Source organism: Podarcis filfolensis (genome assembly GCF_964270895.1).
Source record: "Podarcis filfolensis genome assembly, chromosome: 2".
Classification (NCBI taxonomy): domain Eukaryota; kingdom Metazoa; phylum Chordata; class Lepidosauria; order Squamata; family Lacertidae; genus Podarcis; species Podarcis filfolensis.
Genome location: NC_139605.1, coordinates 48,924,067 through 48,948,099, shown reverse-complemented (window position 1 = coordinate 48,948,099; position 24,033 = coordinate 48,924,067). Strand labels below are relative to the sequence as shown.

The 24,033-nt window shown below is 43.1% G+C and overlaps 1 protein-coding gene across 3 annotated transcripts in view; it reads right to left on the bottom strand.

Annotated features, from left to right (window-relative positions):
- Positions 1-20,649, bottom strand: part of PFKFB4 (6-phosphofructo-2-kinase/fructose-2,6-biphosphatase 4) — a 67,061-nt gene extending 46,412 nt beyond the window's left edge. For 2 of the 3 annotated variants that reach the window (XR_014545468.1, XM_083603469.1), the window contains exon 1: positions 20,277-20,649. Coding sequence is in view for 2 of the 3 variants with exons in the window: in XM_083603469.1 (XP_083459595.1) it covers positions 20,277-20,349 (73 nt within the window). In the remaining variant the exon portion in view is untranslated. The remainder of the gene's footprint in view (positions 1-20,276) is intronic. The other variant, XM_083603470.1, reaches the window with a different exon arrangement.
- Positions 20,650-24,033: the final 3,384 nt, after the last annotated feature.

The window sequence follows — 24,033 nt, the reverse complement described above, 5'->3', positions numbered from 1 at the left end:
GGTGCTTTACTACTGTATCTTAAGATTATAGGTGCAAGACAATACTTGTGCAAATAAATGCTTTAAATATTTTAATGTAAAAATTAGGTTAAAATCTTGTCTACTGAAAATAGCCAATCTGTACACAAAACATACTCTTCTCCCAGGTAATATGCCTGCGATAATGTGAGGTTGTAATGACATTCTTTAAGGATTATTTTGCTCTTTGGTTTTTTTTTTTTTTAACATTTAGGGCTATTTAAAGGGTTTATGATCCTAGTGATATTATGAGATTCTAAGGCTTGACTCAGATGTTGAGTCTAAGCATTGTGATCTTGTGCTCCCCCTACCTCTCATATACCATACTGCAAGGCCAGGTCTAAACATTACATGCACTTCCTGATGTTTGGGACCTCTGAGTGAGATCTTTATTCATTTGCAATGCTGGCATGTTGCTTGACCTGCTTTTCATTCTCAGAATTCCATGGTAGTGCAACATGCTGTGTGGCAAATACAAGACTTACATTCAGTTACTTGAGATGAGAAAGTGATTTGCTTGCCGGGACGGTTTCTATAGCGGCTAGAGTGATGGATCTTGCAAATCTCTTTATAATATTGTGGTTTATTAAAATTATTGGTCAGAATGCCTGTCAAAGTCCTGGCACAAAGGAAATAGTCATTACTGTGGCTGAACATAGCAGCTATATTAGATCAGGAGAATCAGGTAGGTAAAACTGCATTTCAATACTACTTGCGCCCAATGATATATGTTTGAACAATGCAGTGCAAGGGCAAATTGTGAATAAGACAAAAAAAAACAACAACGGTAAAACTTGGTGAAGGTGAGGAACCACAACCATATATCTATCCTCAAAGCTAACAAACATTCTTTTTATATACATATAAAAAATCACTTCAACAAAAATATTATATACATTATTACACTATTCAAACTTTTTATTAGAAAATCAAGCAATCAATCTTAGTATTAAATATCACTCCCTTGCTCTCTTTATGTGTGTGTTTATATGAACACAAGATGTGGCCTGCAGGATCAGGCCAAAAGCCCATCAAGTCCAGCATTCTGTTTGCACAGCCAGATGACCATGGGAAGCCTAGAAGCAAGACCTGAGCACAACAGCACTCTTCCCATCTGTGGTTCCCAAACTGATATACAGAGACTTACTGCCTCTGGCAGTGGAGAGAGACATTATTATTATTATTATTATTTATACCCTGCCCATCCGGCTGGGTTTCCCCAGCATGGTAAGTTAATCAGTTATAAGCAGAGTTCTGACAGCAATTATATTCATCAATATCTGCATTATATCTGTTTATATTCAGTCAACAGGAGCAATTTACTTCTAAAATTTACCCTTTAGTCTTCCATCACAGTTGAACCAGCCAATCAATTACCGGTAAATTGATCCTGTAAAGCAAATATGTATGTGTATGTGTGCATTACTTGATTTCATATTATTAAAAATTAAAGACATGAAATATCACACTTTTTAAAAAAAGTCAAATATCACCAGTAGATGGCACTTCATAGTCACATAGCCAAGCACTATGTATATGAAGATTTAAGGAGACAACAGGCCAGTTGTAATCAAACTAAAAAGGTAACCAACCTAGCAGTTTGAAAGCATACCAATAATCCCCATAGTCACCTTTGACTGGACTTAGCCGTCCAGGGGTCCTTTACCTTTTTACCTTCACCTGTTATGAAACTCTATGCAGAAAGTTTTGGGGAAACAACTTTTTGCTCTAGAGCAGAACTGGAGCTCATTTCCAGATCACCTAGCAGGAAACAAAGATTTAGAGATTCGCTCTACGACATTTTCTGGAAGATTTTGTGCTCTGGCTCTCATTCATTTATCCAAAGCAATACGAATAGAAAATGGACAAAGGTGAGCTAATATGTGGAAGAGGGAGCGATGTTAGAACCCATAACTCTCATGAGTTTAATCCGTTTAGCCTTCATATTATAATCCTGGGTTAAATATTTCAGGTGGTATAATGGGTCAGTGCATCTGTTAACCAGAAGGTGGGTGGTTCGAGCCCACCCAGAGACAGCTGTGGACAGGATTTCTGCATTGTGGAAGTTGGACTAGATGGCCCTCAGGGTCCCTTCCAACTTTGCAATTCTGTTATTCTGCCATTAAAAAAATTTCGTCTGATGGTACTTTTCACACTGTAAATGAAGAAGAAATTAAGCTTGGAATAACAAATCCCAACCATCCAGAAATGCTTTTCGCGTATACTAGCAGCTACCGGGGGGGGGGGGGGGGACAGACAGAGCAGGAAAGTCTCATAGTATAAATAACCTCCCCTTCACACAATTGTGGATCCAACCACCTATTTTTAGCTTCCTGTTTAAAGCCTTAAAATTAATGTCCTTCATACTCCCAGTATCAGACACTTAAAATATGACCAATCTAGCCAACCTACGCTTGTAGATTCTCTTTCTCTCTCAAACAATCTGGTTCATGTAATGGATATTCAATACTGAAGTTCAATATTGAGAAAGACAATCTCAATAGCTTTCTATCAAGAAATGCTGGAGAAAACGGTTAAGTTTCTCTGTCCTAAACACCACTGCACTGGTACAATCCTTTGTCTCAATTTGGCTCCACCAGAGCAAGATAATAGCTAGTGTCATTTAATTAGATAGGCTTAATAGTCCTTAATCAGAAATATAATTTCCACATGTGATAAGCGATGCAACTGTTTCCACATCTGTGTGCAACATGCCTCTTCTAATACACATGATTCTGTAACAAAACTGCAGCTGGCTATCCAAATAAAGATTTTGTTTTATATTGCGTATTACACCAACCAAAATTTCACAAAACAGCGTGCAAGCTTTTGAGTTCTCCAGAGCTTGTCATTAGGCCACATGAAAAACAGATCCAGCAGGGTTTTAAACTTCTTTCTATTTCTTTATTGCCTGTCCTACCAAGCAGCGATCCAGGATAGTAAACAATATAATTTAAACATCATTTAATTTAAACATAATTACAAATATTCCACAATAGCAATAAATAGTAAATAAAAACACAAGCATGCTCAAAATTACAGTATCATTCTTACAACTGTTAGGCCCCTTAATTCCCAGAAGTAAATAAAGTCTTTAGCAGCTGCCTTCAAGGCCAACTGAGGGGCACAATTGTAGCTCACACACAGCCAGTGCATTGCTTTAAGGGTAGCTGAACTATGATCCCATGTGTGCTCATTCTTCAGCCTCTCCTCCCTCTTGCAAACTCTTTAAAATCAGTGACCCTGGACTGTATCATCCTCCCACAATACTGGGTAAGTCCACTGTCTAAAACAGGGGTGGATACAGGAGGGAGGCCGGGGAGGGCAGGGAGGCAGCTGCCCCCTATAATCAATACAAATTTGTTCTCCCCCCCCCAAACAAAAATCCTGGCGATACCCATGGGTGGATAACTCATGGACCACAGGCTGCATCTGGCCCACCAAGATCTGCTATAAGTTATATGCCTGCTGAAGAGATAACTCCGAAAGAACCAAAGGATTTTTCTCTCTCTATTCTTTGTCCCAAGAACCACAGTGCTGAGACAGGGGTCAAAGCCTGACTGCTCTTCAAGAGTTAAAAAAAAAAAAAAAGCATTTCCATCCACCCCAGTGCTGGAATGGGGGCGGGTAGGAAAACTGCCTTTCTGTGTAATGTTAAAGGCTGTGTTTCCAATCAGCTGCACCCCGGTGGGAAATGCTGATTGTGTTTGTGTTGGGTGAACGTTGTGTACCTATGTGCCTAGTGAGTGTGCACTGTCTCTGTGTGTGGCATGCGTACATGCACATACATATGATGGCTACATCTGCCACTGACATACAACCCTCAGAGGCATGGCTAATAATTAAGGCAGCTGTCAGGCCAAAAAAATGTTAGGCACCCTTGATCTAACCACTAGATGTTACAACACTATTACAAAAAGAAAAAAAGGTAGTGCCAGTCAATTTTGCAAGAAGGAAAGGAGAAGCAACTACAGAGAACTGGCATGAAAACTTTAAGGGACCATAACTACAGTGATTTAATTGGAACCGTGGCCTAGAGTGCTTTGCTGTTGTACTATTTAAAAAGCCAGGGAGTTTGGGATTAGTGCAGGAAACCTAGTTTCAACTTCCTGAACCCTTAAAGTTTGCTTAGTGATCTTGGAGTTTGCTTAATGATCTTGGAGAAGTCACTACTATATTCAGACTTACATAACTAACAGTACTCTTGTCAGGCTAAAATCGAATGAGTTCCAAGTATATACCGTATTTTTCGCTCTATAACACGCACCCAACCATAACACGCACGTAGTTTTTAGAGGAGGAAAATCCGTAGGCATGCCACCCGTAGGCATTCCCTCCATAACACGCACATACATTTCCCCTTACTTTTTAGGAGGAAAAAAGTGAGTGTTATGGTGCAAAAAATACGGTAAATGCTCTCTCTCACTCTCTTTAGGTCATGAACTCAGCCTAATTGCCAAGACTATGCAATTAATGTTTTGTAGCTGAGCAGACAGGAGAGTAGCACAAAACCATTTCTGAATTTTACATATCTCCTAATCCCATTAGATTCACTTAACACTCCCCAAATCCCAGTCAGTGTAGAAGGTTTGCCACATGCTGCATATATTTACTCAAAGTGATCTTTTAACTATGCATCACAACACAGAATGAACAGTACCTTATCTCCAGCAATTAAAAACTAATATTGTGATGTCTAGTCACCATGCTAAGCCATTATGTTGCTCTGTCCTGTTCTCTGCAAGCTTTGTTTGAAGGTCAGTCAAGGGGTAAATCCCTGCAGTGTCAACTAGGCTCTGCCCAAGCTTAGAATGAGGTCAGAATGCCTTCTGTCTTCAATTCTCGATCCTTGCTTACATGATGGTGCAGAGTAATGAGACTAGAAACTAAAACACTACGTCTCATTTTCCAAACAACTGGTAAGCAAGTTACTCTTTTTCTTTTCAAAATCCAAATCACCGCAAAGTTATTTAATCATTTTAACATAGGCATGCCTCCCCCTTCCAGATAAAGACTCACCCCCCCCCTTGTCAGAACCACAAGTTAATAAAATACATGTTTCTAAAGAGAGTCAGTGTGCTCCATAAAGCTTAAGTGTATACTGTATATAAGTGTGTGTACAGTTTTCAACAAGATTGCCTATCGGCGTAGGGATGCAACCAAAGGGAAAGCAAATGACACTGAAGACAATGAACACAAAATATTCTGTCCAGATTAAAAGCTTGTTAAGAAAGTTGTGCATAGCCTAAATGGCTACATTTAACCAAATTTGTGTAATCTCATTCATATCCTCCAACACTTATATATTCCTTAAAATCCTACTTCTAGGATGTTGAAAGTGCCTTTTTGGTACATTTATCTTGCCAAACTCCATAGCTGCTGCTATTTTCTTTTCTTTTTTAACATACTAACTACCTTAATGTCATCATGACAATTGGTAATTAACAAGTCCATTTTTAAAAGTATTTTGCAATGAAGTATATTATAATGATGTTTGAAAAATAAGGGTGTTAACCGCTTCCCCCCCCCAAAAAAAAACTAGTTGAGAGATCAAAGGTAAATCCCAGATCTTCAAAAGAAGGAAGATGTTCTAGTGACTCAAAAGGTCACATATCTTGTTTTATAGCCATGAATCATATTATGCAGAAATGTGCAGAAAAGCAGGAATCATTTCACATATTAATGACGTACGGACAGATTTCTCCACTTTACAACTTCTCTTAGGAAGAAAATAATAGTTATTTGACAGTGTTAAGAATAGTGAGACACAACGTCCATTTTTGAATTAACCCTTTATAATTTGAAATGTTTGGTTTTTCAAGCAAAGTTTTCAGGAAAAAAAATTATCTATAATCTTCGAGGTGAATAAAATACAGAGAGTAAATCAGAGGTAACTCATACTTCTACATAGCAAGGCAACTCCCCTATGAGGAAAGGTTTACAACATCTGAGTTTGCTCTAATGAAGACAATATAAAGATTCATTGGGCAATACACATTGATAAAGTGCCCTTTCTTGTCTCAGGTATGGCATTTGATCAGGGTAACCAATGTAGTGTCCTCTAGATGTCTTGGACTACACTTCCCATTGGCCATGCTGCTAGGCTGTTCAGAGTTGTAATCCAAAACATCTGTAGGCCACCTTGTTGGCTACTCCTAACTTAGATAGTCAATACTGTATATAAAAAAGAGGTTTTGTTGTGTTTTAATATTTCAGTTACAAGGTGTCAGCCCACACAAATCATAACACAGTTCGGCTGAAATGAGAATAGTTTCATTCACAATCTGTGTCCTGACCTAAGCCCAATGAACCTACATTCATTGTACACACCCTTCCAGATAATGGCTGATAATGGTCAAAAAACCAGGAAGGCCAACAGTGGTTTGTTTGCTCTGCTGTGTGTTTTGTATGAGAAAACTCATGCCCTGCTGCAACTTTGTAACCAAGGCTATGCACAGGAAACTGAAGCAATTTCATACTCTACCCTGTTTAGCCCTGCCTTTACTTCCCCCTTCCTCCGCTTCCCCTGTGTCAACTTTTAAACTTTAAGCTATTCGGGACAGGGATCTGTCATATTGATTTGCGTGAAGCACAATACACACCAACTGCGCTAAATAAATAATTGGTCACAACATAGATTTATTTATTTCCAATATTTATATGACAAAAGCCCTCTGGGTGGTTTACAAATACAATTTTAAAACATGAAATACAATATGAAAATAAAATCTAACATGGAATAGAACCAGAAAAAGAGAATAGAAAAAGGAGTAAAAAATATTTAAGATGGAAAGTATCTTCACCTGGCACCAAAAATGGTCAAGTAGGCACCAGGCAGGCTTCTCTGACGGTGCCAACACCAAAAAGGCCCTCCCTCTAGTAGCCAACCTCCTTTTGTTTTGTTCACAATCTGTCTTGCATTCATACATGAGACAACTAGTTAAAGGGAGGTTCACAGGCACTATGCTTAATGTACTGGGTATGGATTTATCTCAGACTAAGTAACAAAATATTAATATGCAAATTTGCATGTAGGACAGGATCCTATGAGACTTCCTTAGCCCACCATCTGTGCAGCAAACCCCCTCCAAAAAAAAAGCTGCCATCACTAGAGAGGGTCAAGGAATTCTCTGGAACAGTAATGATAGAGGGGCACACAGGCTGAAGCTGGGCTGCCAGAATTCAGAGAAGGTGCTTTGCACAAGATGTGCCTTTACATTGGTGCAAGACACTGCTGAGTCCAAGCCACAATTAACTAGGGGGGGGGATGGAGCCTGAATGTTCATTTTTCCTTCTTCCTCTTCAAAATACTTGGAATTTCTGTAAGTGTTGGATGTTCTGGAACGGGACAATAAATCTCAAGTCAGGGAAGTAGCTGACATGAAAACACAGTGTGCTGTATCAAAATTTCAAGGCGGGTTTTAAAACACTTCCCAACACACCCCCAGTCTAAGCAAGGAATTGCGTAATGCAGTACGTGCTGTTTCTGTGGCAACATCAATGATTACTCCCAGGGCAAGGCATGAAAGGAGAAAAGATTTCTCAAAATACTTCCTGTCCTGTGCAAGGAGCATGCATGTCTCAAGTGATCCTAACGAAACCTTTGAAACAAATGATGTATTTATTTATTTTTACAAGCCTTAATTCATCTGCCCTGGCGGTTGGATATACCCCTTTTGAGAATGCATCATCTTACACTTTAAAGGCATGACACACACCCCTCCCCAAAGGGGGGAAAAACCCCACACACAATTACACACAATAGAAATGTTTCAATTCTCATCTCTTGTTCTGAACCCATTTATGCAACAGGAAGGGTTTCTTCATGAAACTTAAATTAGTATAAATAGGATTTTAACCTCCACCCAACAGGAACCTGATGGGCTAAAAATCTAGCGAATGTCATTTTTTTACTTGCAATTCAGATTTTTTTATTTTTAAACCAGACAGTGGGATCAGCCTAAACTGAATCTGTACCAATACTAAATGTATCTAGAGGCTTGAAGAATTTTATATATATATCCACCAAGCTTCTCGGCTTTGTAATACATATTATGGATGGTATCCAATTGGTGCCCCTCCACTAATGGAAGGCTTTTAAATCCACCAGAGCCTTCTTTCAACAGAACAGGGATTGAATCAATCTTTGGCAGCTGCCCCTCCCCCTTGTAGTTCCCTGCATCATCTCCTGTTCTGTTCCACCCCAAAACTCCAGATTTGGGGGCAACATGGTGGGCTGCAGGGGGGAAAGGTATTGTCACATATTCCCTCAATCCCTGTTCCACTGATGCAATGTTCCCCTGGATCAAAGAGCATCCCATCATCAGTGGGAAACCTATTGGATAGAACCACATGAACTTCACAACTTACTTCTTTAAATGCTTGCAGTGGCTACTCAGAGTCTTCTGTGCTGTTAGCTTTACAACAAACAGCAATAAGATATACAATTCAGCAAACTGATCCAGGCATGTAAATCTGGCATGTATTTTAATGTGTGATTTCATTTTACAGTGGTACCTCGGGTTAAGTACTTAATTCGTTCCGGAGGTCCGTACTTAACCTGAAACTGTTCTTAACCTGAAGCACCACTTTAGCTAATGGGGCCTCCTGCTGCTGCCGGAGCACGATTTCTGTTCTCATCCTGAAGCAAAGTTCTTAACCTGAAGCACTATTTCTGGGTTAGCGGAGTCTGTAACCTGAAGCGTATGTAACCTGAGGTACCACTGTATAATGTTATACTGTATTTTTAAAATAGCTGATTTTATTTTGAAAAATGTTAGGCTACCAAATGTAAAAGGTAAAGGACCCCTGACAGTTAAGTCCAGTCACAGACAACTCTGGGGTTGCAGCTCTCATCTTGCTTTACAGGCCAAGGGAGCCGGCGTTTGTCCGCAGACAGTTTTTCCAGTTCATGTGGCCAGCATGACTAAGCCGCTTCTGGCGCAACGGAACACCAAAACCAGGGCAGCACATGGAAATGCCATTTACCTTCATGCCGGAGCGGTACCTATTTATCTACTTGCACTTTTTGGCGTGCTTTCGAACTGCTAGGTTGGCAGGAGCTGGGACAGACCAATGGGAGCTCACCCCATCACGAGGATTCGAACCGCCGACCTTCTGATCGACAAGCCCAAGAGGCTCAGTGGTTTAGACCACAGTGCCATTCTTAAGTAGTTAGGCTACTACTCATATGGTTTTATTAGTCATTTTAATGTAAACCACATAGAAGTTGTGAGGATTAAGTGGTACATAAATCCTGCTGGTTAATTAAATCATTTCACCTCCATTAAATACACAGCAGACATGTACCTTCTCTACATGTCTGGATCTGACCATATGATCTTTTGCATTTCTATGGACTGTTCTATAAATGTCTGCTTTGAGCTGTCAAGTCTAAAGTCACCCCATATTGTGAATGAATAGCTCAGTCACTCCTTCATAAACAAATAAATTTGTTGCAGCTCACTCACCCATACAGATAACTGCAGGCTGTCCTGCTTAAGTTTTTATCTCCTATTTTTCTACAACTTGGCAACATGGGAGTGCCTAATTACTGAGCTGATTCAACCCTAATTCTGAGACGGTCTGATACACATCACTGACAGACACAAGCACTTTCCTTTGAAGATTGGCAACTTCCTATAAATATTAGTTACGGTACTGTAAATTCTAAACAGTTTTAAGGTTTTAGTGATGTTTGTTTCTACTTACGCTGTTACTTGTAACAATGTCCAAACATAATTTTGCTATACCCAAAAATATGAGAGCCTCAGCCCAAATATGTATATGGATTGTATTATGCAATGGCAATTTGCAATCTCCAAATTTTTGAATTCCTTTGAGAAAATTTCACAATAATTAATATTCTCAACATGATATATACACAAAAGCCATGCTAAACCTATCTACACACATTTTTCAGGTTCACCCTTGCAGGAAACTTCTAGGATTCACTAGAGGTCTTTTTAAAAGAGGAAACCACATGCAGTGTTGAGGTGGCTTTTTCATGCAAAGAGAACTGATTATCAGTACTGTATCAAGTTTTCTCATTCATCCATTCCTGAACAAGCATGCATGCTAAGTAGTACCTGGGGGAGGGTCAATAAAAATGGATTGTACCAGATGCTGTTCTTACATCAATGGAAGGCTCTTGGATCCAGTTTTTGCACCACCTCTCACACTGTTCTAGATGTTCCCCCAACTCTGTGATGCTGAGAGTGTGTGTGTGTGTGTGTGTGTGTGTGCGTGCGTGCACGCACACACACACACACACACACACACACACACACAGGGGACTGTAGCAAGAAAACTGAATTTGTAAAAATCACCTACCTCTCTCTTCCATTTACAATACCCTCTGTGACTGGACTCATAGCATTAGATATACAGTGGCACCTTGGTTTACAACTATAATCCATTCCAGAGGTCCGGTTGTAAACCAAAACAGGTTGTAAACCAAGGCGCGCTTTCGCCACTGGGGCCTCAAAAAAAATTGGTTGTAATCCCAAAAAAAAGGGACACCCACTTCCGGGTTTAACGTGGTTGTAATCCAAAATGGTTGTGATCCAAAATGGTTGCAAACCAAGGTACCACTGTATTCCTTAAATTAAGAACCAATTCCTTTAGGGATAGATGGGAAGCAGAGCCACTCAATCAGGTCTACTAAGGTGACATCCACACCATACATTAAAGTAACCTTAGCCATGGAGAATTTTGGTTTGAAAACAAACAAAGGTTAGCAGCAACTATAGCTTGCCCAACTCGCGTATCACAGATTACTCTGGTTATCATAAAGCCTGAAGTGAGTAAGTGCCTACGGAAGAGAAAGACACATGGCCCCTCTGCATGTTCACATTGGCCTAACCATAGTTTAGCCATCATGTCTTAACTGGTCCTAAAGAGTTCTTTCTACAGTACTTGAGTCTTGTGATGCTAAGCAATATCATGCACTAGAAGAAAAAGTGCCAAATATTTGCTAGATGCAAAGGCTGGAAGGCCCTCAGCATAACATTGTTTCCTCATGACATGGAAGCTAAATATCTGAGCCATTTGGCTGATAGGGGTGAGGAATGCAATGCATCCCTCTAAACTTCTCTGACTATCCCTCTGGACACCCGCTAGGCAACGCTCCCTCACCAGGCTACACTAGTCTTGCTCTGCGCCTTTCTCTGGGGTTTTTGTCTAGCTGGAATGCATCCTTGACCTGCAATAATGCCTCTCTGGCTTGAAGGGATGGAGAGAGGTGTGATTTTTGTGTGGCTCGAATGTAGGCTACCATACAAAGTTAAGAGCTACATCCATTGCTACCCCATAGACACAGCACCATATGCAGCACTTTGAGCTGCTCAGAATGGTAGCCTTCCTCTGTTTATTACATTCAGATATCTCTTTCAGTCCACGTTATTTTTAAGTGACAGTTAACGTAACTGATTTTTTTAAAATCAAAATTGGTTCTTTTAAAAAATGACTACTTTTTAATGTGTCTCCCCCCCCCCCCTCTGCTGGTCAGCAATAACCAAAATGCAATTTCATGGCATCCCTCTCCTTAAAAGTACATATTCATTTCAAATCTGATTTAAGGTACACTACAAAAATGTCCCATTTCCTGCCATTTACATTATTATTATACTTCTACATTGTGCCTTCTTTTTACAGCAGTATTAGCTGATGAAATGTAAAATAAGATAGGAACAAAATGGCAAATAACACATTCACAAACCCATCCTTTTCATGGTTCCTTAGCTAAGTGTGCATTAGACTATAGCCCAAATCTTGTATCTGTTTCACAGGCAATTCCAGAATCATATGCTAAAACCAGGGGCTTCTATCAGTGGCGTAGCGTGGGGGGTGCAGGGGGGGCCGGCCGCACCGGGCGCAACATCTGGGGTTAGGGCAAATCCACGGGTTAGGGGGCGCAAATCCACGGGTTAGGGGGCGCAAATTACTTGCCTTGCCCCGGGTGCTGACAACCCACGCTACGCCACTGGCTTCTATATTCAAGTTAATGCAGAGTGTTGAGATGCTTCTCTTGCTTTGGGAGAAGGGACGACTATTTGGATTGAAAAGACAAACATTTAAAAGAAGTCTTCTGTACAAGGAACCACATGTGCTCTCACACTTTGGCAGACCTTTGACTAGTTTGTGAACATGCACGTCAAGAGTTCAGCTCAAGCCACAGTTTCCTTTTCACCTTTAAAAATCACATTAACCCAAAACAGCAGCATTCCTCAGATTTCCTTTGTTTTATCCAATAAAAATTTATTTGGGAAGGAGACAGTATATTCTTCCATTTCAATTATCTGTAATACCGGAGAACATTTTTATTACAGCTTAAAAGGGCAAACTCGGCATTCTTATTACAGTATCACAGCTGAAGGGTACAGTAATGTATTTTAGAGAAAGGTTATACTGGCTTACGGGAAGTTTAAGCAGGTGAACAGAAGTGCCATATTCTTCTTCAAAGGTATACCATCTGTTCTTTTACCAAGTTAAGACACTTTTGTATTCTGGCATTTCCTCACCTAACTAGTTTGTAGCTGAGAGATCTAAAAGACACATAAGTATTTGTTATTTTCCACAAACAAAAAATGTTGTTTCTTTGGGAAAGAATGTTTCAAGTGTTATTTCCCTACAGTTATGTCTTGCAGGAAACAAAGCATTATTGGAGCTCCTGGAGCATTCTCATTCATCCTGTAAAATCTGATGACTTTTAATTAGGTATTAGAGAATGGAAGCAGAATATGAGCAATTGAACCTCATTGCTGATGATCCACAATGCTGGACCTTCCCCAAGTTAAGCCCAGTGCAAATGTAACAGAACCACATTTCAAGTGGTACACAAGAGGTGTATTTTGCCTGTACTAGAAACCAGGCTTTTAGTGTTGCAGCTCTAACTCTCTGGAATCAATTACCAGCTGAGATCAGACTCACACCTAGCACAATGATGTCTATGCCTCTACTGAACACAGTTTTGTTTAGGAAGGCTTTCTCTGCGGTGCTAACCCCATCATTTATGGAAAATCAGATTTATATTTCATGAAATGTTTCCACTGGTTTTTGAGTTTACTGAATTGATTTTATTGTTATTAAGAGTTTGCATTTTTGTGTTTTATTCTGTTTTTACTCAAACAAAAAAACAATGTCAAGAGAAAAGAGAAGTATTTAATTCTGAAGACAAGACTGACCTTTTTTTGTTATGACACATTGCCATGCTAATGTGATATTCCTTTCCAAGGAACTCCAGCCATGGAACTGAAAAAGGTCATGACCACTTTTTCCCCTTTGAGCATCGGTTTTCACATTAACAGTGAAGCAACTGCCAAACTATTTTTAACTTAATACCAGAGAAAATGATTTTTAGAATTATTTTCACTCCTGTTGAAGTCATGTTAGCCATATTAAAATAACTAGAGAGATGTTTTATTAATGGTTCTATACACTAATGCAGAGTTCACCAAACATTCTGGACTACTGAGCACATTTCAAAATTTGAGAGAGTTCTGTGGGCACCAAACACAAAATGACTGCCATAAGGGGCATGGCATAAAACAAAATTAGAGCGAGTACAGCTATTGCTACCACCCAGCAACCCACTCACGTCTTGGACAGCCTCATGTTTATCATGAGAAGTCAACTATGTCCTGCTTGTTCTGATGGTGGAGATACAGCTGTTAAAGGCACAACAAACCTGTTTTCCACAATGCCAACCTGTATCTGCTTACGTGGGAATAAGTGCCATTAATACCAAGAGGGATACTACTGAATAGACATGCATTCCATCGTACTGTAGGTTAACTATACAGTGAATTCTTAACACTTACATCCTCTGCACAGCAAGAGGCATACCTAAGCCTCTTTGCAAAGTTTTCACATTTTTCATTTACCATTTGAGAAGGGGATTCTTTAACATCCGCCACACTTTTTGTGTAGCAGCATTTGCAGAAAATGCATTCTAGAGCAGTGGTTCCCAACTGGTGGTCCACAGACCCAAGGGAGTCTGTGTAATCCACGAAGGGGATCCATGGCACATATCTGTCAACTGTCCAGAGCATTCCTTTGAGGGGGGCATCCTCTCGCATAACTCACGTAACTCATGCAAGAGTGTAGCCTGTAAGGCACTGGGATATGTTGGAAGGTATGGTGGCACCATTCACATAACAAAAACTACTATAGAGATATCAACATTTTCAAAACCAGGGGGTCCATGGCTTGGCTTTCGGGGAAAAATGGGGGTCTGCAGTATTTAGCTAATTGGGAAACACTGTTCTAGAGAGTACCTGATTTCAGAAGAACCCCCCCCCCCAGGAAAGATGCATCCTGGTTGCTAAGGAAAAAGGAAGGACAAACTACAGTGGTACCTCGGGTTAAGTACTTAATTCATTCTGGAGGTCCGTACTTAACCTGAAACTGTTCTTAACCTGAAGCACCACTTTAGCTTATGGGGCCTCCCGCTGCCGCAGCACAATTTCTGTTCTCATCCTGAAGCAAAGTTCTTAACCTGAAGCACTATTTCTGGGTTAGCGGAGTCTGTAACCTGAAGTGTATGTAACCTGAAGCGTATGTAACCTGAAGCGTATGTAACCTGAAGCGTATGTAACCTGAGGTACCACTGTACAGAGATTCTAGTAGTTTGTGCATTTTACTTTGACTTTGTAAAACATGCTGGAAGCTTCATTGAAGGACAGTACATAAATCACTTAAATAAATAAATAGAATTATGTCCCGTTATTGCAAACACCACATAATCTATGGTTTTCGTGGTTCTCCTTTAACACAGGGAGATAAAAATCAATTCACTATTATAGGAGTTGATGGTATTTCACATGAAACAGAAAAGTAACTGTAGTTAAAGCAAAGGTTGTTAAACAAGCTCCATAAACATTTGTTATGTTGTGTGCAGCAAAACTTTGTTAAGTTTAATGACAAAACATCATTATATTGGTGCTGTCCCTTATATCTTTCAATAAACAGAAGTAGACAAGCCAAGGTTTATAGGGTATAAACTCACTCTGTATCCCCAACTCAAATTTTTATACTTTACTTTCTCACAAGAGTACAGCAAAGTGCTAGTTCAAATCAGAGGGAGAAACTGCTGGGATTAGACTCTAAAAAAGAGAATTAGAATTCTTATTTAAAGAGAAAGTTTATGAAACTGCGTAGCATGATGAATAAGTACTTCATTCTCCATTCTTCTGGCAATTTTAAATGGGGAAGGAGGCACCTGATGCAGTTATAAAGTTGAAGGAGGAAAGGATGGTTAACTAGATGGAATGAGAATTATTTTACACATCATGTGCATGAATGCTGTTTACAGTCTTTCCAGATGACACATAATAGGCATAACACTAGCTTAGCTTAGATTCGCACCTCTGCCAACTCCACCTCTGACTTTTACTCACTTAGCAATCAGGATTCCTCCCGGTTGCAGATAGGCTCCTAAGAGCATTCAGCTGGAGAAGGGATGGGAGGGGGCAGGCGGGATATGATGCTGGGAGATAAGGGCAGAGCCCACACCAGTTATTTAATCCCAGTTCTGATTAAATCTGAATAGAGCTGCAGAGTGTGGTTAACACACATGTCTCTGTTGGTCACCTGCCGATCTTGTCTCGTGCTATTTATCCTTCCATTGTTTCATCAGCAGGCAGGCGTTACAACACGAGGGTCCATGTCCTCTTGGTGCCAAACTGGTTGAAATCATCCATTCAGTAAAGCTCTAGTCTGTGTTCACTCAGGGTGTTGCCCCTCTGTTGCCCCTAGTCTTCTCCTGCCCCCAGGCATGATTTAAAAATTAGTTTATATCTCAGACTATACCTTAAGACCAGGGTGGTCCAACACAAGGCCCTAGGCGTTTTGGTGGCTGTCAGCAACATTTGACAACCCCCAGTCCTCACCCTGCCTTCCCAAAGCTGAGTAAGCGAGGTGCTGAGCTTTGGGAAGGAGGCATGAGGGCTCTGACATGGTCCTCAACAAGTACTATTGCAGCCCACTTGGAATGAAAAGTTGGACCACCCTGCCGTAGACCATTTTGAACAGGTGCACTAGCAGCCAGTGCAGTTGTTAAGGAAAAAAAAGGCCTTAATTGTGCTTATGAGATCAGGAACAGGCCATTAAATTATGGGATCACACACACAGCCCCATCTTTCTCTGCAATGGATCCCCCACTCAACCAAACCTAAAGGATGCATTAGCACCAATGTTTAAGACTAAATATGATGATTAAGACGAAATATTCTTATCCAGCTACAAGCCTTGGTTAGGAATTCTGGCCAGGGGGAAGCGCTGCCATTACTGAAGGCACTACATAATTCAAAACCGAATAGATCCATAAATAATTCCTGCTTCTGAAGTAACTGAAAAACTATACAGCCAAAACAGAGTTGTCCACAGGAAACAAGCCTCATCATTAAGCAGGTGTAGACTGCCTTCCAAAATAGCAATAAGCAGTGGGCTGGGGCGATAGATCTCTCATAACTGTGGCTATCACTATGGCCCCTTCAGTTTCCTTAAGCAGGTTAGCAGAAGAGCTTTTTTATTGCATTTATGTCCCACCTTTTTCTCCAAGGTGTACATGGTTCACCCCCTCCTCAGTTAATCCCTACAATGACCCTGTGAGATAGGTAAAGAGGCTATGACTGGCCCAAGCTCACCCAGTGAGCTTTATGACTGAGTGGGGATTTTTGAACCCTGATCTCCCAGGTCCTAGTCAAACACTCTAACCCAGGGGTCGGCAACCTGTGGCCCATGGGGGTCATTTAAACGGCCCACGAGCCACCCCTGAACCGACCTGCCCACTTGGCGAGTCCCTGCACGCTGCACTAAACCGGCACAGCGCGGAACAGGGACTCACTTCCATGGCGCCAGAAACTGCATCTGCACAGACGCGATCTGCCCTACGGAACAATCTCCATGGGAGTGAACCGGCCCAGGCGAGGTAAACCTTGCCGACCCCTGCTCTAACCACTATACCACACCAGCTTCCTAGAATACTTCTGCTATGGGGCAGCTACATAAACAAAGCAGGTAAATAAATATGGGGAAAGCAAACTGAAATATTTTCCTTGACACTTGAATTTGTTTTATTCTGGATTATTTTATTTGATGTTTTAATGTGTTGTAAAGAAGAGTTTGGATTTGATACCCCGCCTTTCACTCCCCTTCAGGAGTCTCAAAGCAGCTAACATTCTCCTTTCCCTTCCTCCCCCACAACAAACACTCTGTGAGGTGAGTGGGGCTGAGAGACTTCAAAGAAGTGTGACTGGCCCAAGGTCACCCAGCAGCTGCATGTGGAGGAGCAGAGACACGAACCCGGTTCCCCAGATTACGAGACTACCGCTCTTAACCACTACACCACACTGGCTCTCTTGCTTTGAGAGTTTTTCTTTAAAATATAAAGCAGCATAGAAATGAAATGAATAATAATAACAACAAACTTCATCTCCAGGGGGAGGGGGGAAATGGTGCCTAGACATTCTGTTGTGGCAACCATAGCCTAGGTTTAAGGTGCCACTTGGCGATCTGTTTATATATCTGAGTTTCTAACACTACTCCGGCCACAGCTCACTCTTTCTTCTAGTTTAAGCCTTGAACTAGAGAGGATGACCTTCTGATGCACTCTGTCTTCCAACTCAATCAAAGGCTGCACTCTGTTTCTCAATAATTATATAGGAACTAAAAGACCTAAAAACGTATTTTAAACTAATTACCGTCTCTCACTGCAATCTACGGCCCTAACTTAATCTTGATTTGCGCTTTCAAGCAATAATAATTTTGTTCTGTACTCCACAGGACAGAACCCTATATTCTGACCAACAAAGAACCTAGTAAATAATATCATATGTGACGTCTACTTCGTTTTAACTCTGAATTCTACACTGGAAGAATTCTCTGTATGTTGACAGGTATAGGAGAAGGGAAGGCGACTGATAGCACAATTCTATGCACTTCTATTCAAAGTGGGACTTACACACAAGTAAGTGTGTATATACCTGCAGTCCTATACACAGTAACCCGAGAGGAAGACCCATTGACCAAAATTGGACTTTGAAACTTCTGAGTAGGGATTCACCGAATTGTGCTGTTAATCTCTTTTTCTGAGCACACAGCATAGGATAGGATTGTGCTGTAAACCAACCTATGGAATGCAGGGATCCACTGTGTAAGCTGTCCACTGCAAATACTAAACAGTGAACCAGAAACTAAGAGGCAATTGCCATAGAGCTCCTGAAATTCACAGACGTATCAAAAAATATAACAGGGGAGTAGATCAGAATGAATCTATTTGCACAGAAGGACCATTTCACATTATTGTTGATTTCCTACATCGAAGCCACGTGTGCAGATAACAATGTGCAACTCATGCATAACTTAAATAATATACTAATTCTGTGCACATGTTGATAATTCATTGTGTGCATACACGCTGAGAAGCTACACCCAATCATTGCTTTCTAGCACAATGCAAAGCAATTCACATGCATATAGCATTGGCAAACATTACAACTTAAGTGCTGTAATTACATCCCTTTCCACACAGGAGTGACCAGAGTTCAGCGTATTAGGAAACGTTTACATGGAAGCATCTCCCAACTCCCAACTTCCTTTCTTAGCCTTTTATTTCTACACCGGAAATGCACTGACTCTATTCTTGGTCCATCAATGAGCCATGCTGCTACCAGGCAGGGAACTAACTCAGGCTGAGGGACCTGCATTTGACCCAGAGTTGATACTAGAGGCACATTCAACCCATGACACAAAAATGCATGCAAACTCATCTCTACCAAAAGGGATCATGGCAACTAGTAACAAATCTTGCTTATAACTGTATTTCCTTAGTTTGCTGGACAAGCACAACATCATTGTTTCACAGTCCTCAGGGCTGTTTACTCCCTTGAAGCGCCTGGCAGGAACTAGTCACTGTTATATACAATATTTGTATCCATCACACACAATACTAGCACTGCTAGCAGAGAACTGAACAGAAAATGGAAAGGTGAGGGAGAGATGTCTACCTTGACAGCCCAAAAACAATGCAGTTGACAGCCCAAAACAATGCAGCCCAAAACAATTGACAGCCCAAAACAATGCAGTCAAAAAAGCTAACTAATGGTTGGGAGACATTTAGTTAGCTTTTCAGACAGCCACCATAAGCCCAAAAGGATGCAAAGCCCAGCATCCCTAAAGCAGCAGAGGCCTGACCTCCTTCCAATTTTTGCAGCCATCTCTCTGAAGCCCTGAAACATGTCTGCAGAGTTTAAAATAGGAAATATACCCATGTGGTGCTCATTAGCTGCTTTTCTACTTTAAAAGTGTTCAAAGCACAACAAAGAGATATTGTGTCTTTGCCTCTGAGCGCGTGTGGAGTGCCACTCCCTTGCCACTAAGCCTCCATAACGATACCATGATCTAGTTGAGAAGATCTAGCTTACAGTCCTCTCTGCACATCCAATGTTTTCAATAAATTAACCACTTCCTGAATGGTAGTGTGTTTGGAGGGAAGGAAAAAACGAGAGTGGATTTGGAGGTCAGGAGCAGTTCCTGTCGGCAACAGAAACAGCAGCAGCAGCAGCCTAGCCTAGCCCAGCCCAGCCCGCCCCGGGCAGCGCATGGTAAACACAAGGAGGGGCGGGGGGCCAACAGAAATAAGAGCAGCAGGGGGAGGAGGGGCGGAGGACGCCACGCTCCACACGCTTCATAACATGGGACTGGCGCCCCGGGATGGAGCACTAGGAAGCCTCCGGGTTGTCATTGCCACGGGAGGAAGATCTATGGCGAGGGAGTCCGCTCTGGAAAGCGGGGTGCCGCGCCACCTTCCCCAAAGGCGCGCTCTTGTGGGGTGGGGGTGGGAGGCCAGGTTCCCCCAGCACAAGGCAGCCGTCCTTCAAGCAGCCAGTTCGCAGAGTCGCAGCTCGCCCCGGCGGGAAGACGAGCGACATGTTGAGCCCCCCTCGCGGCCCCCCCCCGGTCCTTCCAGCTTCCTTTGGGCGAGGCCAAGCAAGGCAGGCTGCAAACAAGCCCCTCTCCTCGCTTGCAGCAAGTCATAAAAATAGCCCCGGGCCAGGAGGACAATCCACACGCTCCCAGGCAGGCTGGAAGAGGCGGGATCCCAGCAGCTCCTGCGCCCTCAGCTGCGGCGGCCGCGTACGTGAACGCCGCCTTGCCCCGCTCCCCGGGGCGCTTGTACTTTCCACGCGCGCCGTGTTCCCCCCCCCCCCGCACTCGCAGGCAGCCACGCGCCACACGAGCGCGCGCTGCGCTCTCACCTCTCCAGTCCCGGCCTTGCACAGAGCGCGCGGGTCGAGCGCCGCCGCCGCCGCCGCACCTGGACACCGACATCCGTGCGCCTCAGGCGTGCCGCCACCCAAGCGGGTTTCGGCGCTGCACCGGCTGCTAGGGTAGCGGAGCCCAGCCTCAGTCAGTCGCCGCCCCGAAGCGGGTGGAAGGAGGCAGGGAAACAAGCCCGGCAGCACCCCCTCTCCTGCTCCCGGTTGCTTGGGCACGGCCGACGCCGCTCGCTATCCGGAGCTGAGAGGGTCCTTCTGAGGCGGCTCCTGAGCGCCGAGCAGGAGCATCTTGCTAAGGGCGCAAAGCCCCGGGAGAGGCTTCCCCCGCCTCGGCGTGGAGGGAAGGAGGGAGGGGGCGTGTGCGCGGCGGCGGCACTCCAGGGCTCCAGCCGCTCCCGCCGCTCGGGCAAACCGATTGGAGGGCTGGGACGAGAGGGGCGGAGAAAGGGGCGGGGAGAGCTCGCCACCATCATAACTGGCTCCTTCCGTACAGAAAGGTCCCAAAGCGCCTCGTGTATCACTAAGAGAAGAGCGGGAGGGGGGAACGGTTGGCAGAACGGCCACGGCTGGTTCTGGTCTAATTTGGGGGGAGAGGCTTCCTAGAACGAGAAATTTTTTAAAAAGCAAAGGTGTTGGTCCATAAGACTCAGTAAAACAACACCACAAATAGCACTTCAGAAATGTTCAGTCAAGCAACAGGACTGACCGAAATGACACGCAATGTGAGCAACCTTCACCAGGCTGCAAATTGCACCAGAGGGCTGGGGACCCATAGGGTCCAGTGTGGACCCCAGGCCTCTGTCTAGCTCACAGAATTTTCTGCAGGCTCCAGCCATCCCTAGGCCACATCCAGGGGCAAAACTAGGTTTATTTCACCCAGGTCAAACCCAGTTTGTGCATACCTAACACGCATGTGCATACGTACACAGGCCAAGAGCCTCACTGACGCCCCTCTGGAGGCTTCACCTGGGGCAGAAAACCCAGCTACCCCCACCCCATAGCTACTGCACTGCCACATCCCAAACCAACCCTGCTTGTGCCGCTTTGAGTGTGTTTGCCTAGCTGAGATGTGGGACCTTGAGCTCTGATAATGGCTCTGGCTTGCCCAGATTGAGCATAGAGACGGGCGTGTGAGCAGCATGTGCAGACACACGTCTAGTGTACAAAGGGAAAAGTCACCTTCCATCACTCTGCCCACTATTGGCATGTGGCCCCTGGAAGGTTGCCCAGAAGGTAGTGAGGCCATTGGGCTGAAAAAGCTTCTCCACCCATGTGTGTGTCTTACACAAAGCAGGGTGGGGAGAAGAAATCTACCATGACTTGCCTTGGAAGCTGTTTTCATAAGGCTGTAACCTATGAAAGGGGCATAAGCAAAACAGTGCAGTACTTGGTTTGCGTTCAAAAGATCCCCAAACCAACCCCTGACATCTCCAAATGGAGTTGCAAAAGACTGCTGGGGTCTGAACCCCTCAAGAGTTGCTGACAGTTGCTGTAGGCTAGGTTTCAGGCCTGCTTAGCCATTCTGAGCGAACCAGTACCAGCCCACGTGCTCCTCTCCACTACAATGTTAGGCAACAGAGGCGAATTTAGGGGAGCACGACTGCTTTGGCCACACTGGGAGCAGAGACTCGGGGGCACCACAACTGTTATTTAGAATGGAACACGGAAGGTAAGGGATGCTGAATTTTGGCGATGCAGAGAGTGCTCCTGAAATTTGAGACCCCAAAGTCCACAACTGTAAGCAACCTTATGGGACAAAGTGAATGCATGGCTTGAAAAATAGGAAATGTGAAAGTAACCAAATCCCTATTTATTCATACGCCATCCCTATTTGTACATATGATACTGATTGATACATCAGTCCCTACTTTTATAGACTCTCTACATTATTCTGTTTAGCATAGGTTGTGAACCAAATGCTTCTGCAGGAGTGCCAAACAGTACTCCAGCAGTGGGCACAGTGCCACCACTGAAAGTGGACCTTAATGTAGCCTTGTAGAAACAGCACTTGGAAGAATTCTTGGCTTGGCGGAGCTTTTGATAAACTTGTCTCAATGCCATACATACTTCTATCTAAGAATAGAAGGGAGCTGTGTTCCAAGAGTGGAAACTGTGATAAAGGTGATGACATGTTTGGGTAGTAAAAATATAATTAACCTTGCATCACTTTATCAACACACAGCATTCCACTGGATTGCTTTGCTGGGATTACCGTATGTAAAGCAAAACCCTATATGAGTTGAGGCCTGGGTACTTGTTGGACTGCCTTGTGTTAATAAAAGAAGGGCACAATAAATGAGGGGCAGGCCAAGCCCACCCCCTCTCTGCAATAATGTGCTCACTGCCCCCCCACAACCCCAAAGGTGTCACCTGAGTGACTAAGTTCACTGCCACTCTTATTACATTCACTTTTGGGGGAGTTTTTAATGTTCTATTTAAAACTGTGCTGTGCAGTTGGAGTCTCAGCCATCTCCCTGGCTTGCTGCTATCTGCCCACTGCCACTGCCTCCTGGTCATTTGTCGAGTGGCATTTATGCAACAGCCCCAGACCTTTGCCTGGTAAGTTCTGTGGCAACAACACCACTGCTATTTGATGAGATGAAAGTCATAGAAACCTTAGGCAGAAGTGACATCATCATCTTTGGCTTCCCAATACCAAGGAAAGAGAAAGCTAGTAACTTCTGGAAAGCAAATTTCCAAAGGGTTTTTTTTTAAAAAAATATGAGGGTAGAAACCTCAAGAAAATTTGGGAGAGGCTTCCTATAGAGACACTGGATGGTGTGGCACTCCCTCTGAAAGGAACTGGTACATAGTTTAGGGGTGCTTCTAGATCTACCTTTGTCCTTGGAGAGACCCAGGTAATCTCCGTGGCAAGGCACCCTACTACTAATGCCAACTTCACACTCCCTTGAATAGGGTCAGCTTGTCTAGAGCAGGGGTCAGCAACCTTTTTCAGCTGTGGGCCGGTCCACCGTCCCTCAGACCTTGTGGAGGCTGGACTATATTTTGACGGGGGGAAATGAACAAATTCCTATGCCCCACAAATAACCCAGAGATGCATTCTAAATAAAAGGACATGTTCTACTCATGTAAAAACATGCTGATTCCCAGACTGTCTGCAGGCCGGGTTGAAAAGACAATTGGGTGCATCCAGCCCCTGGGCCTTAGGTTGCCTACCCCAGTCTAGAGAGACTCATGCACTGGTAACCTTACAAGCGGATTACTGCAACATGTTCTATGACTGTATAAAGCTTTCCTTGACAATGATATAGGATGGTGCAGCCACATGTGCACATAGTACACCTGTACTGCTGACAAAATGGCTAGTTACTTATCAAGGTCATGTTGACTTATAAAGCCCTGAAGACCATTGGGTCAAGTAACCTGAAATACTGCCTGGCCACATATAGATCTTTTGCATGAACCCTGGGAAAACCTTATTGGTAGCACCACATTCTAATGACTATAATTTGACAACAACTCTGAAACTGGCCTTTTCCTGTCATCAGCTCCATGTTTGGACTGCTCTTCCTTGTGCCATATGGAATGCTTCCTCTATTATCTGTTTTAGATATCTTTTCAAGACGTATTTACACATGCTTTCCCAGACCACTGAATTTGGTTACTGAAGCTGGACTCTGTTTGACAACTTTGGATTTGTGTCTGTTGTTGTAATCGTATGGGGATTAATGGTTTTATATGGTTTGTACATATTGACTTGACTACGTAGCTTAGA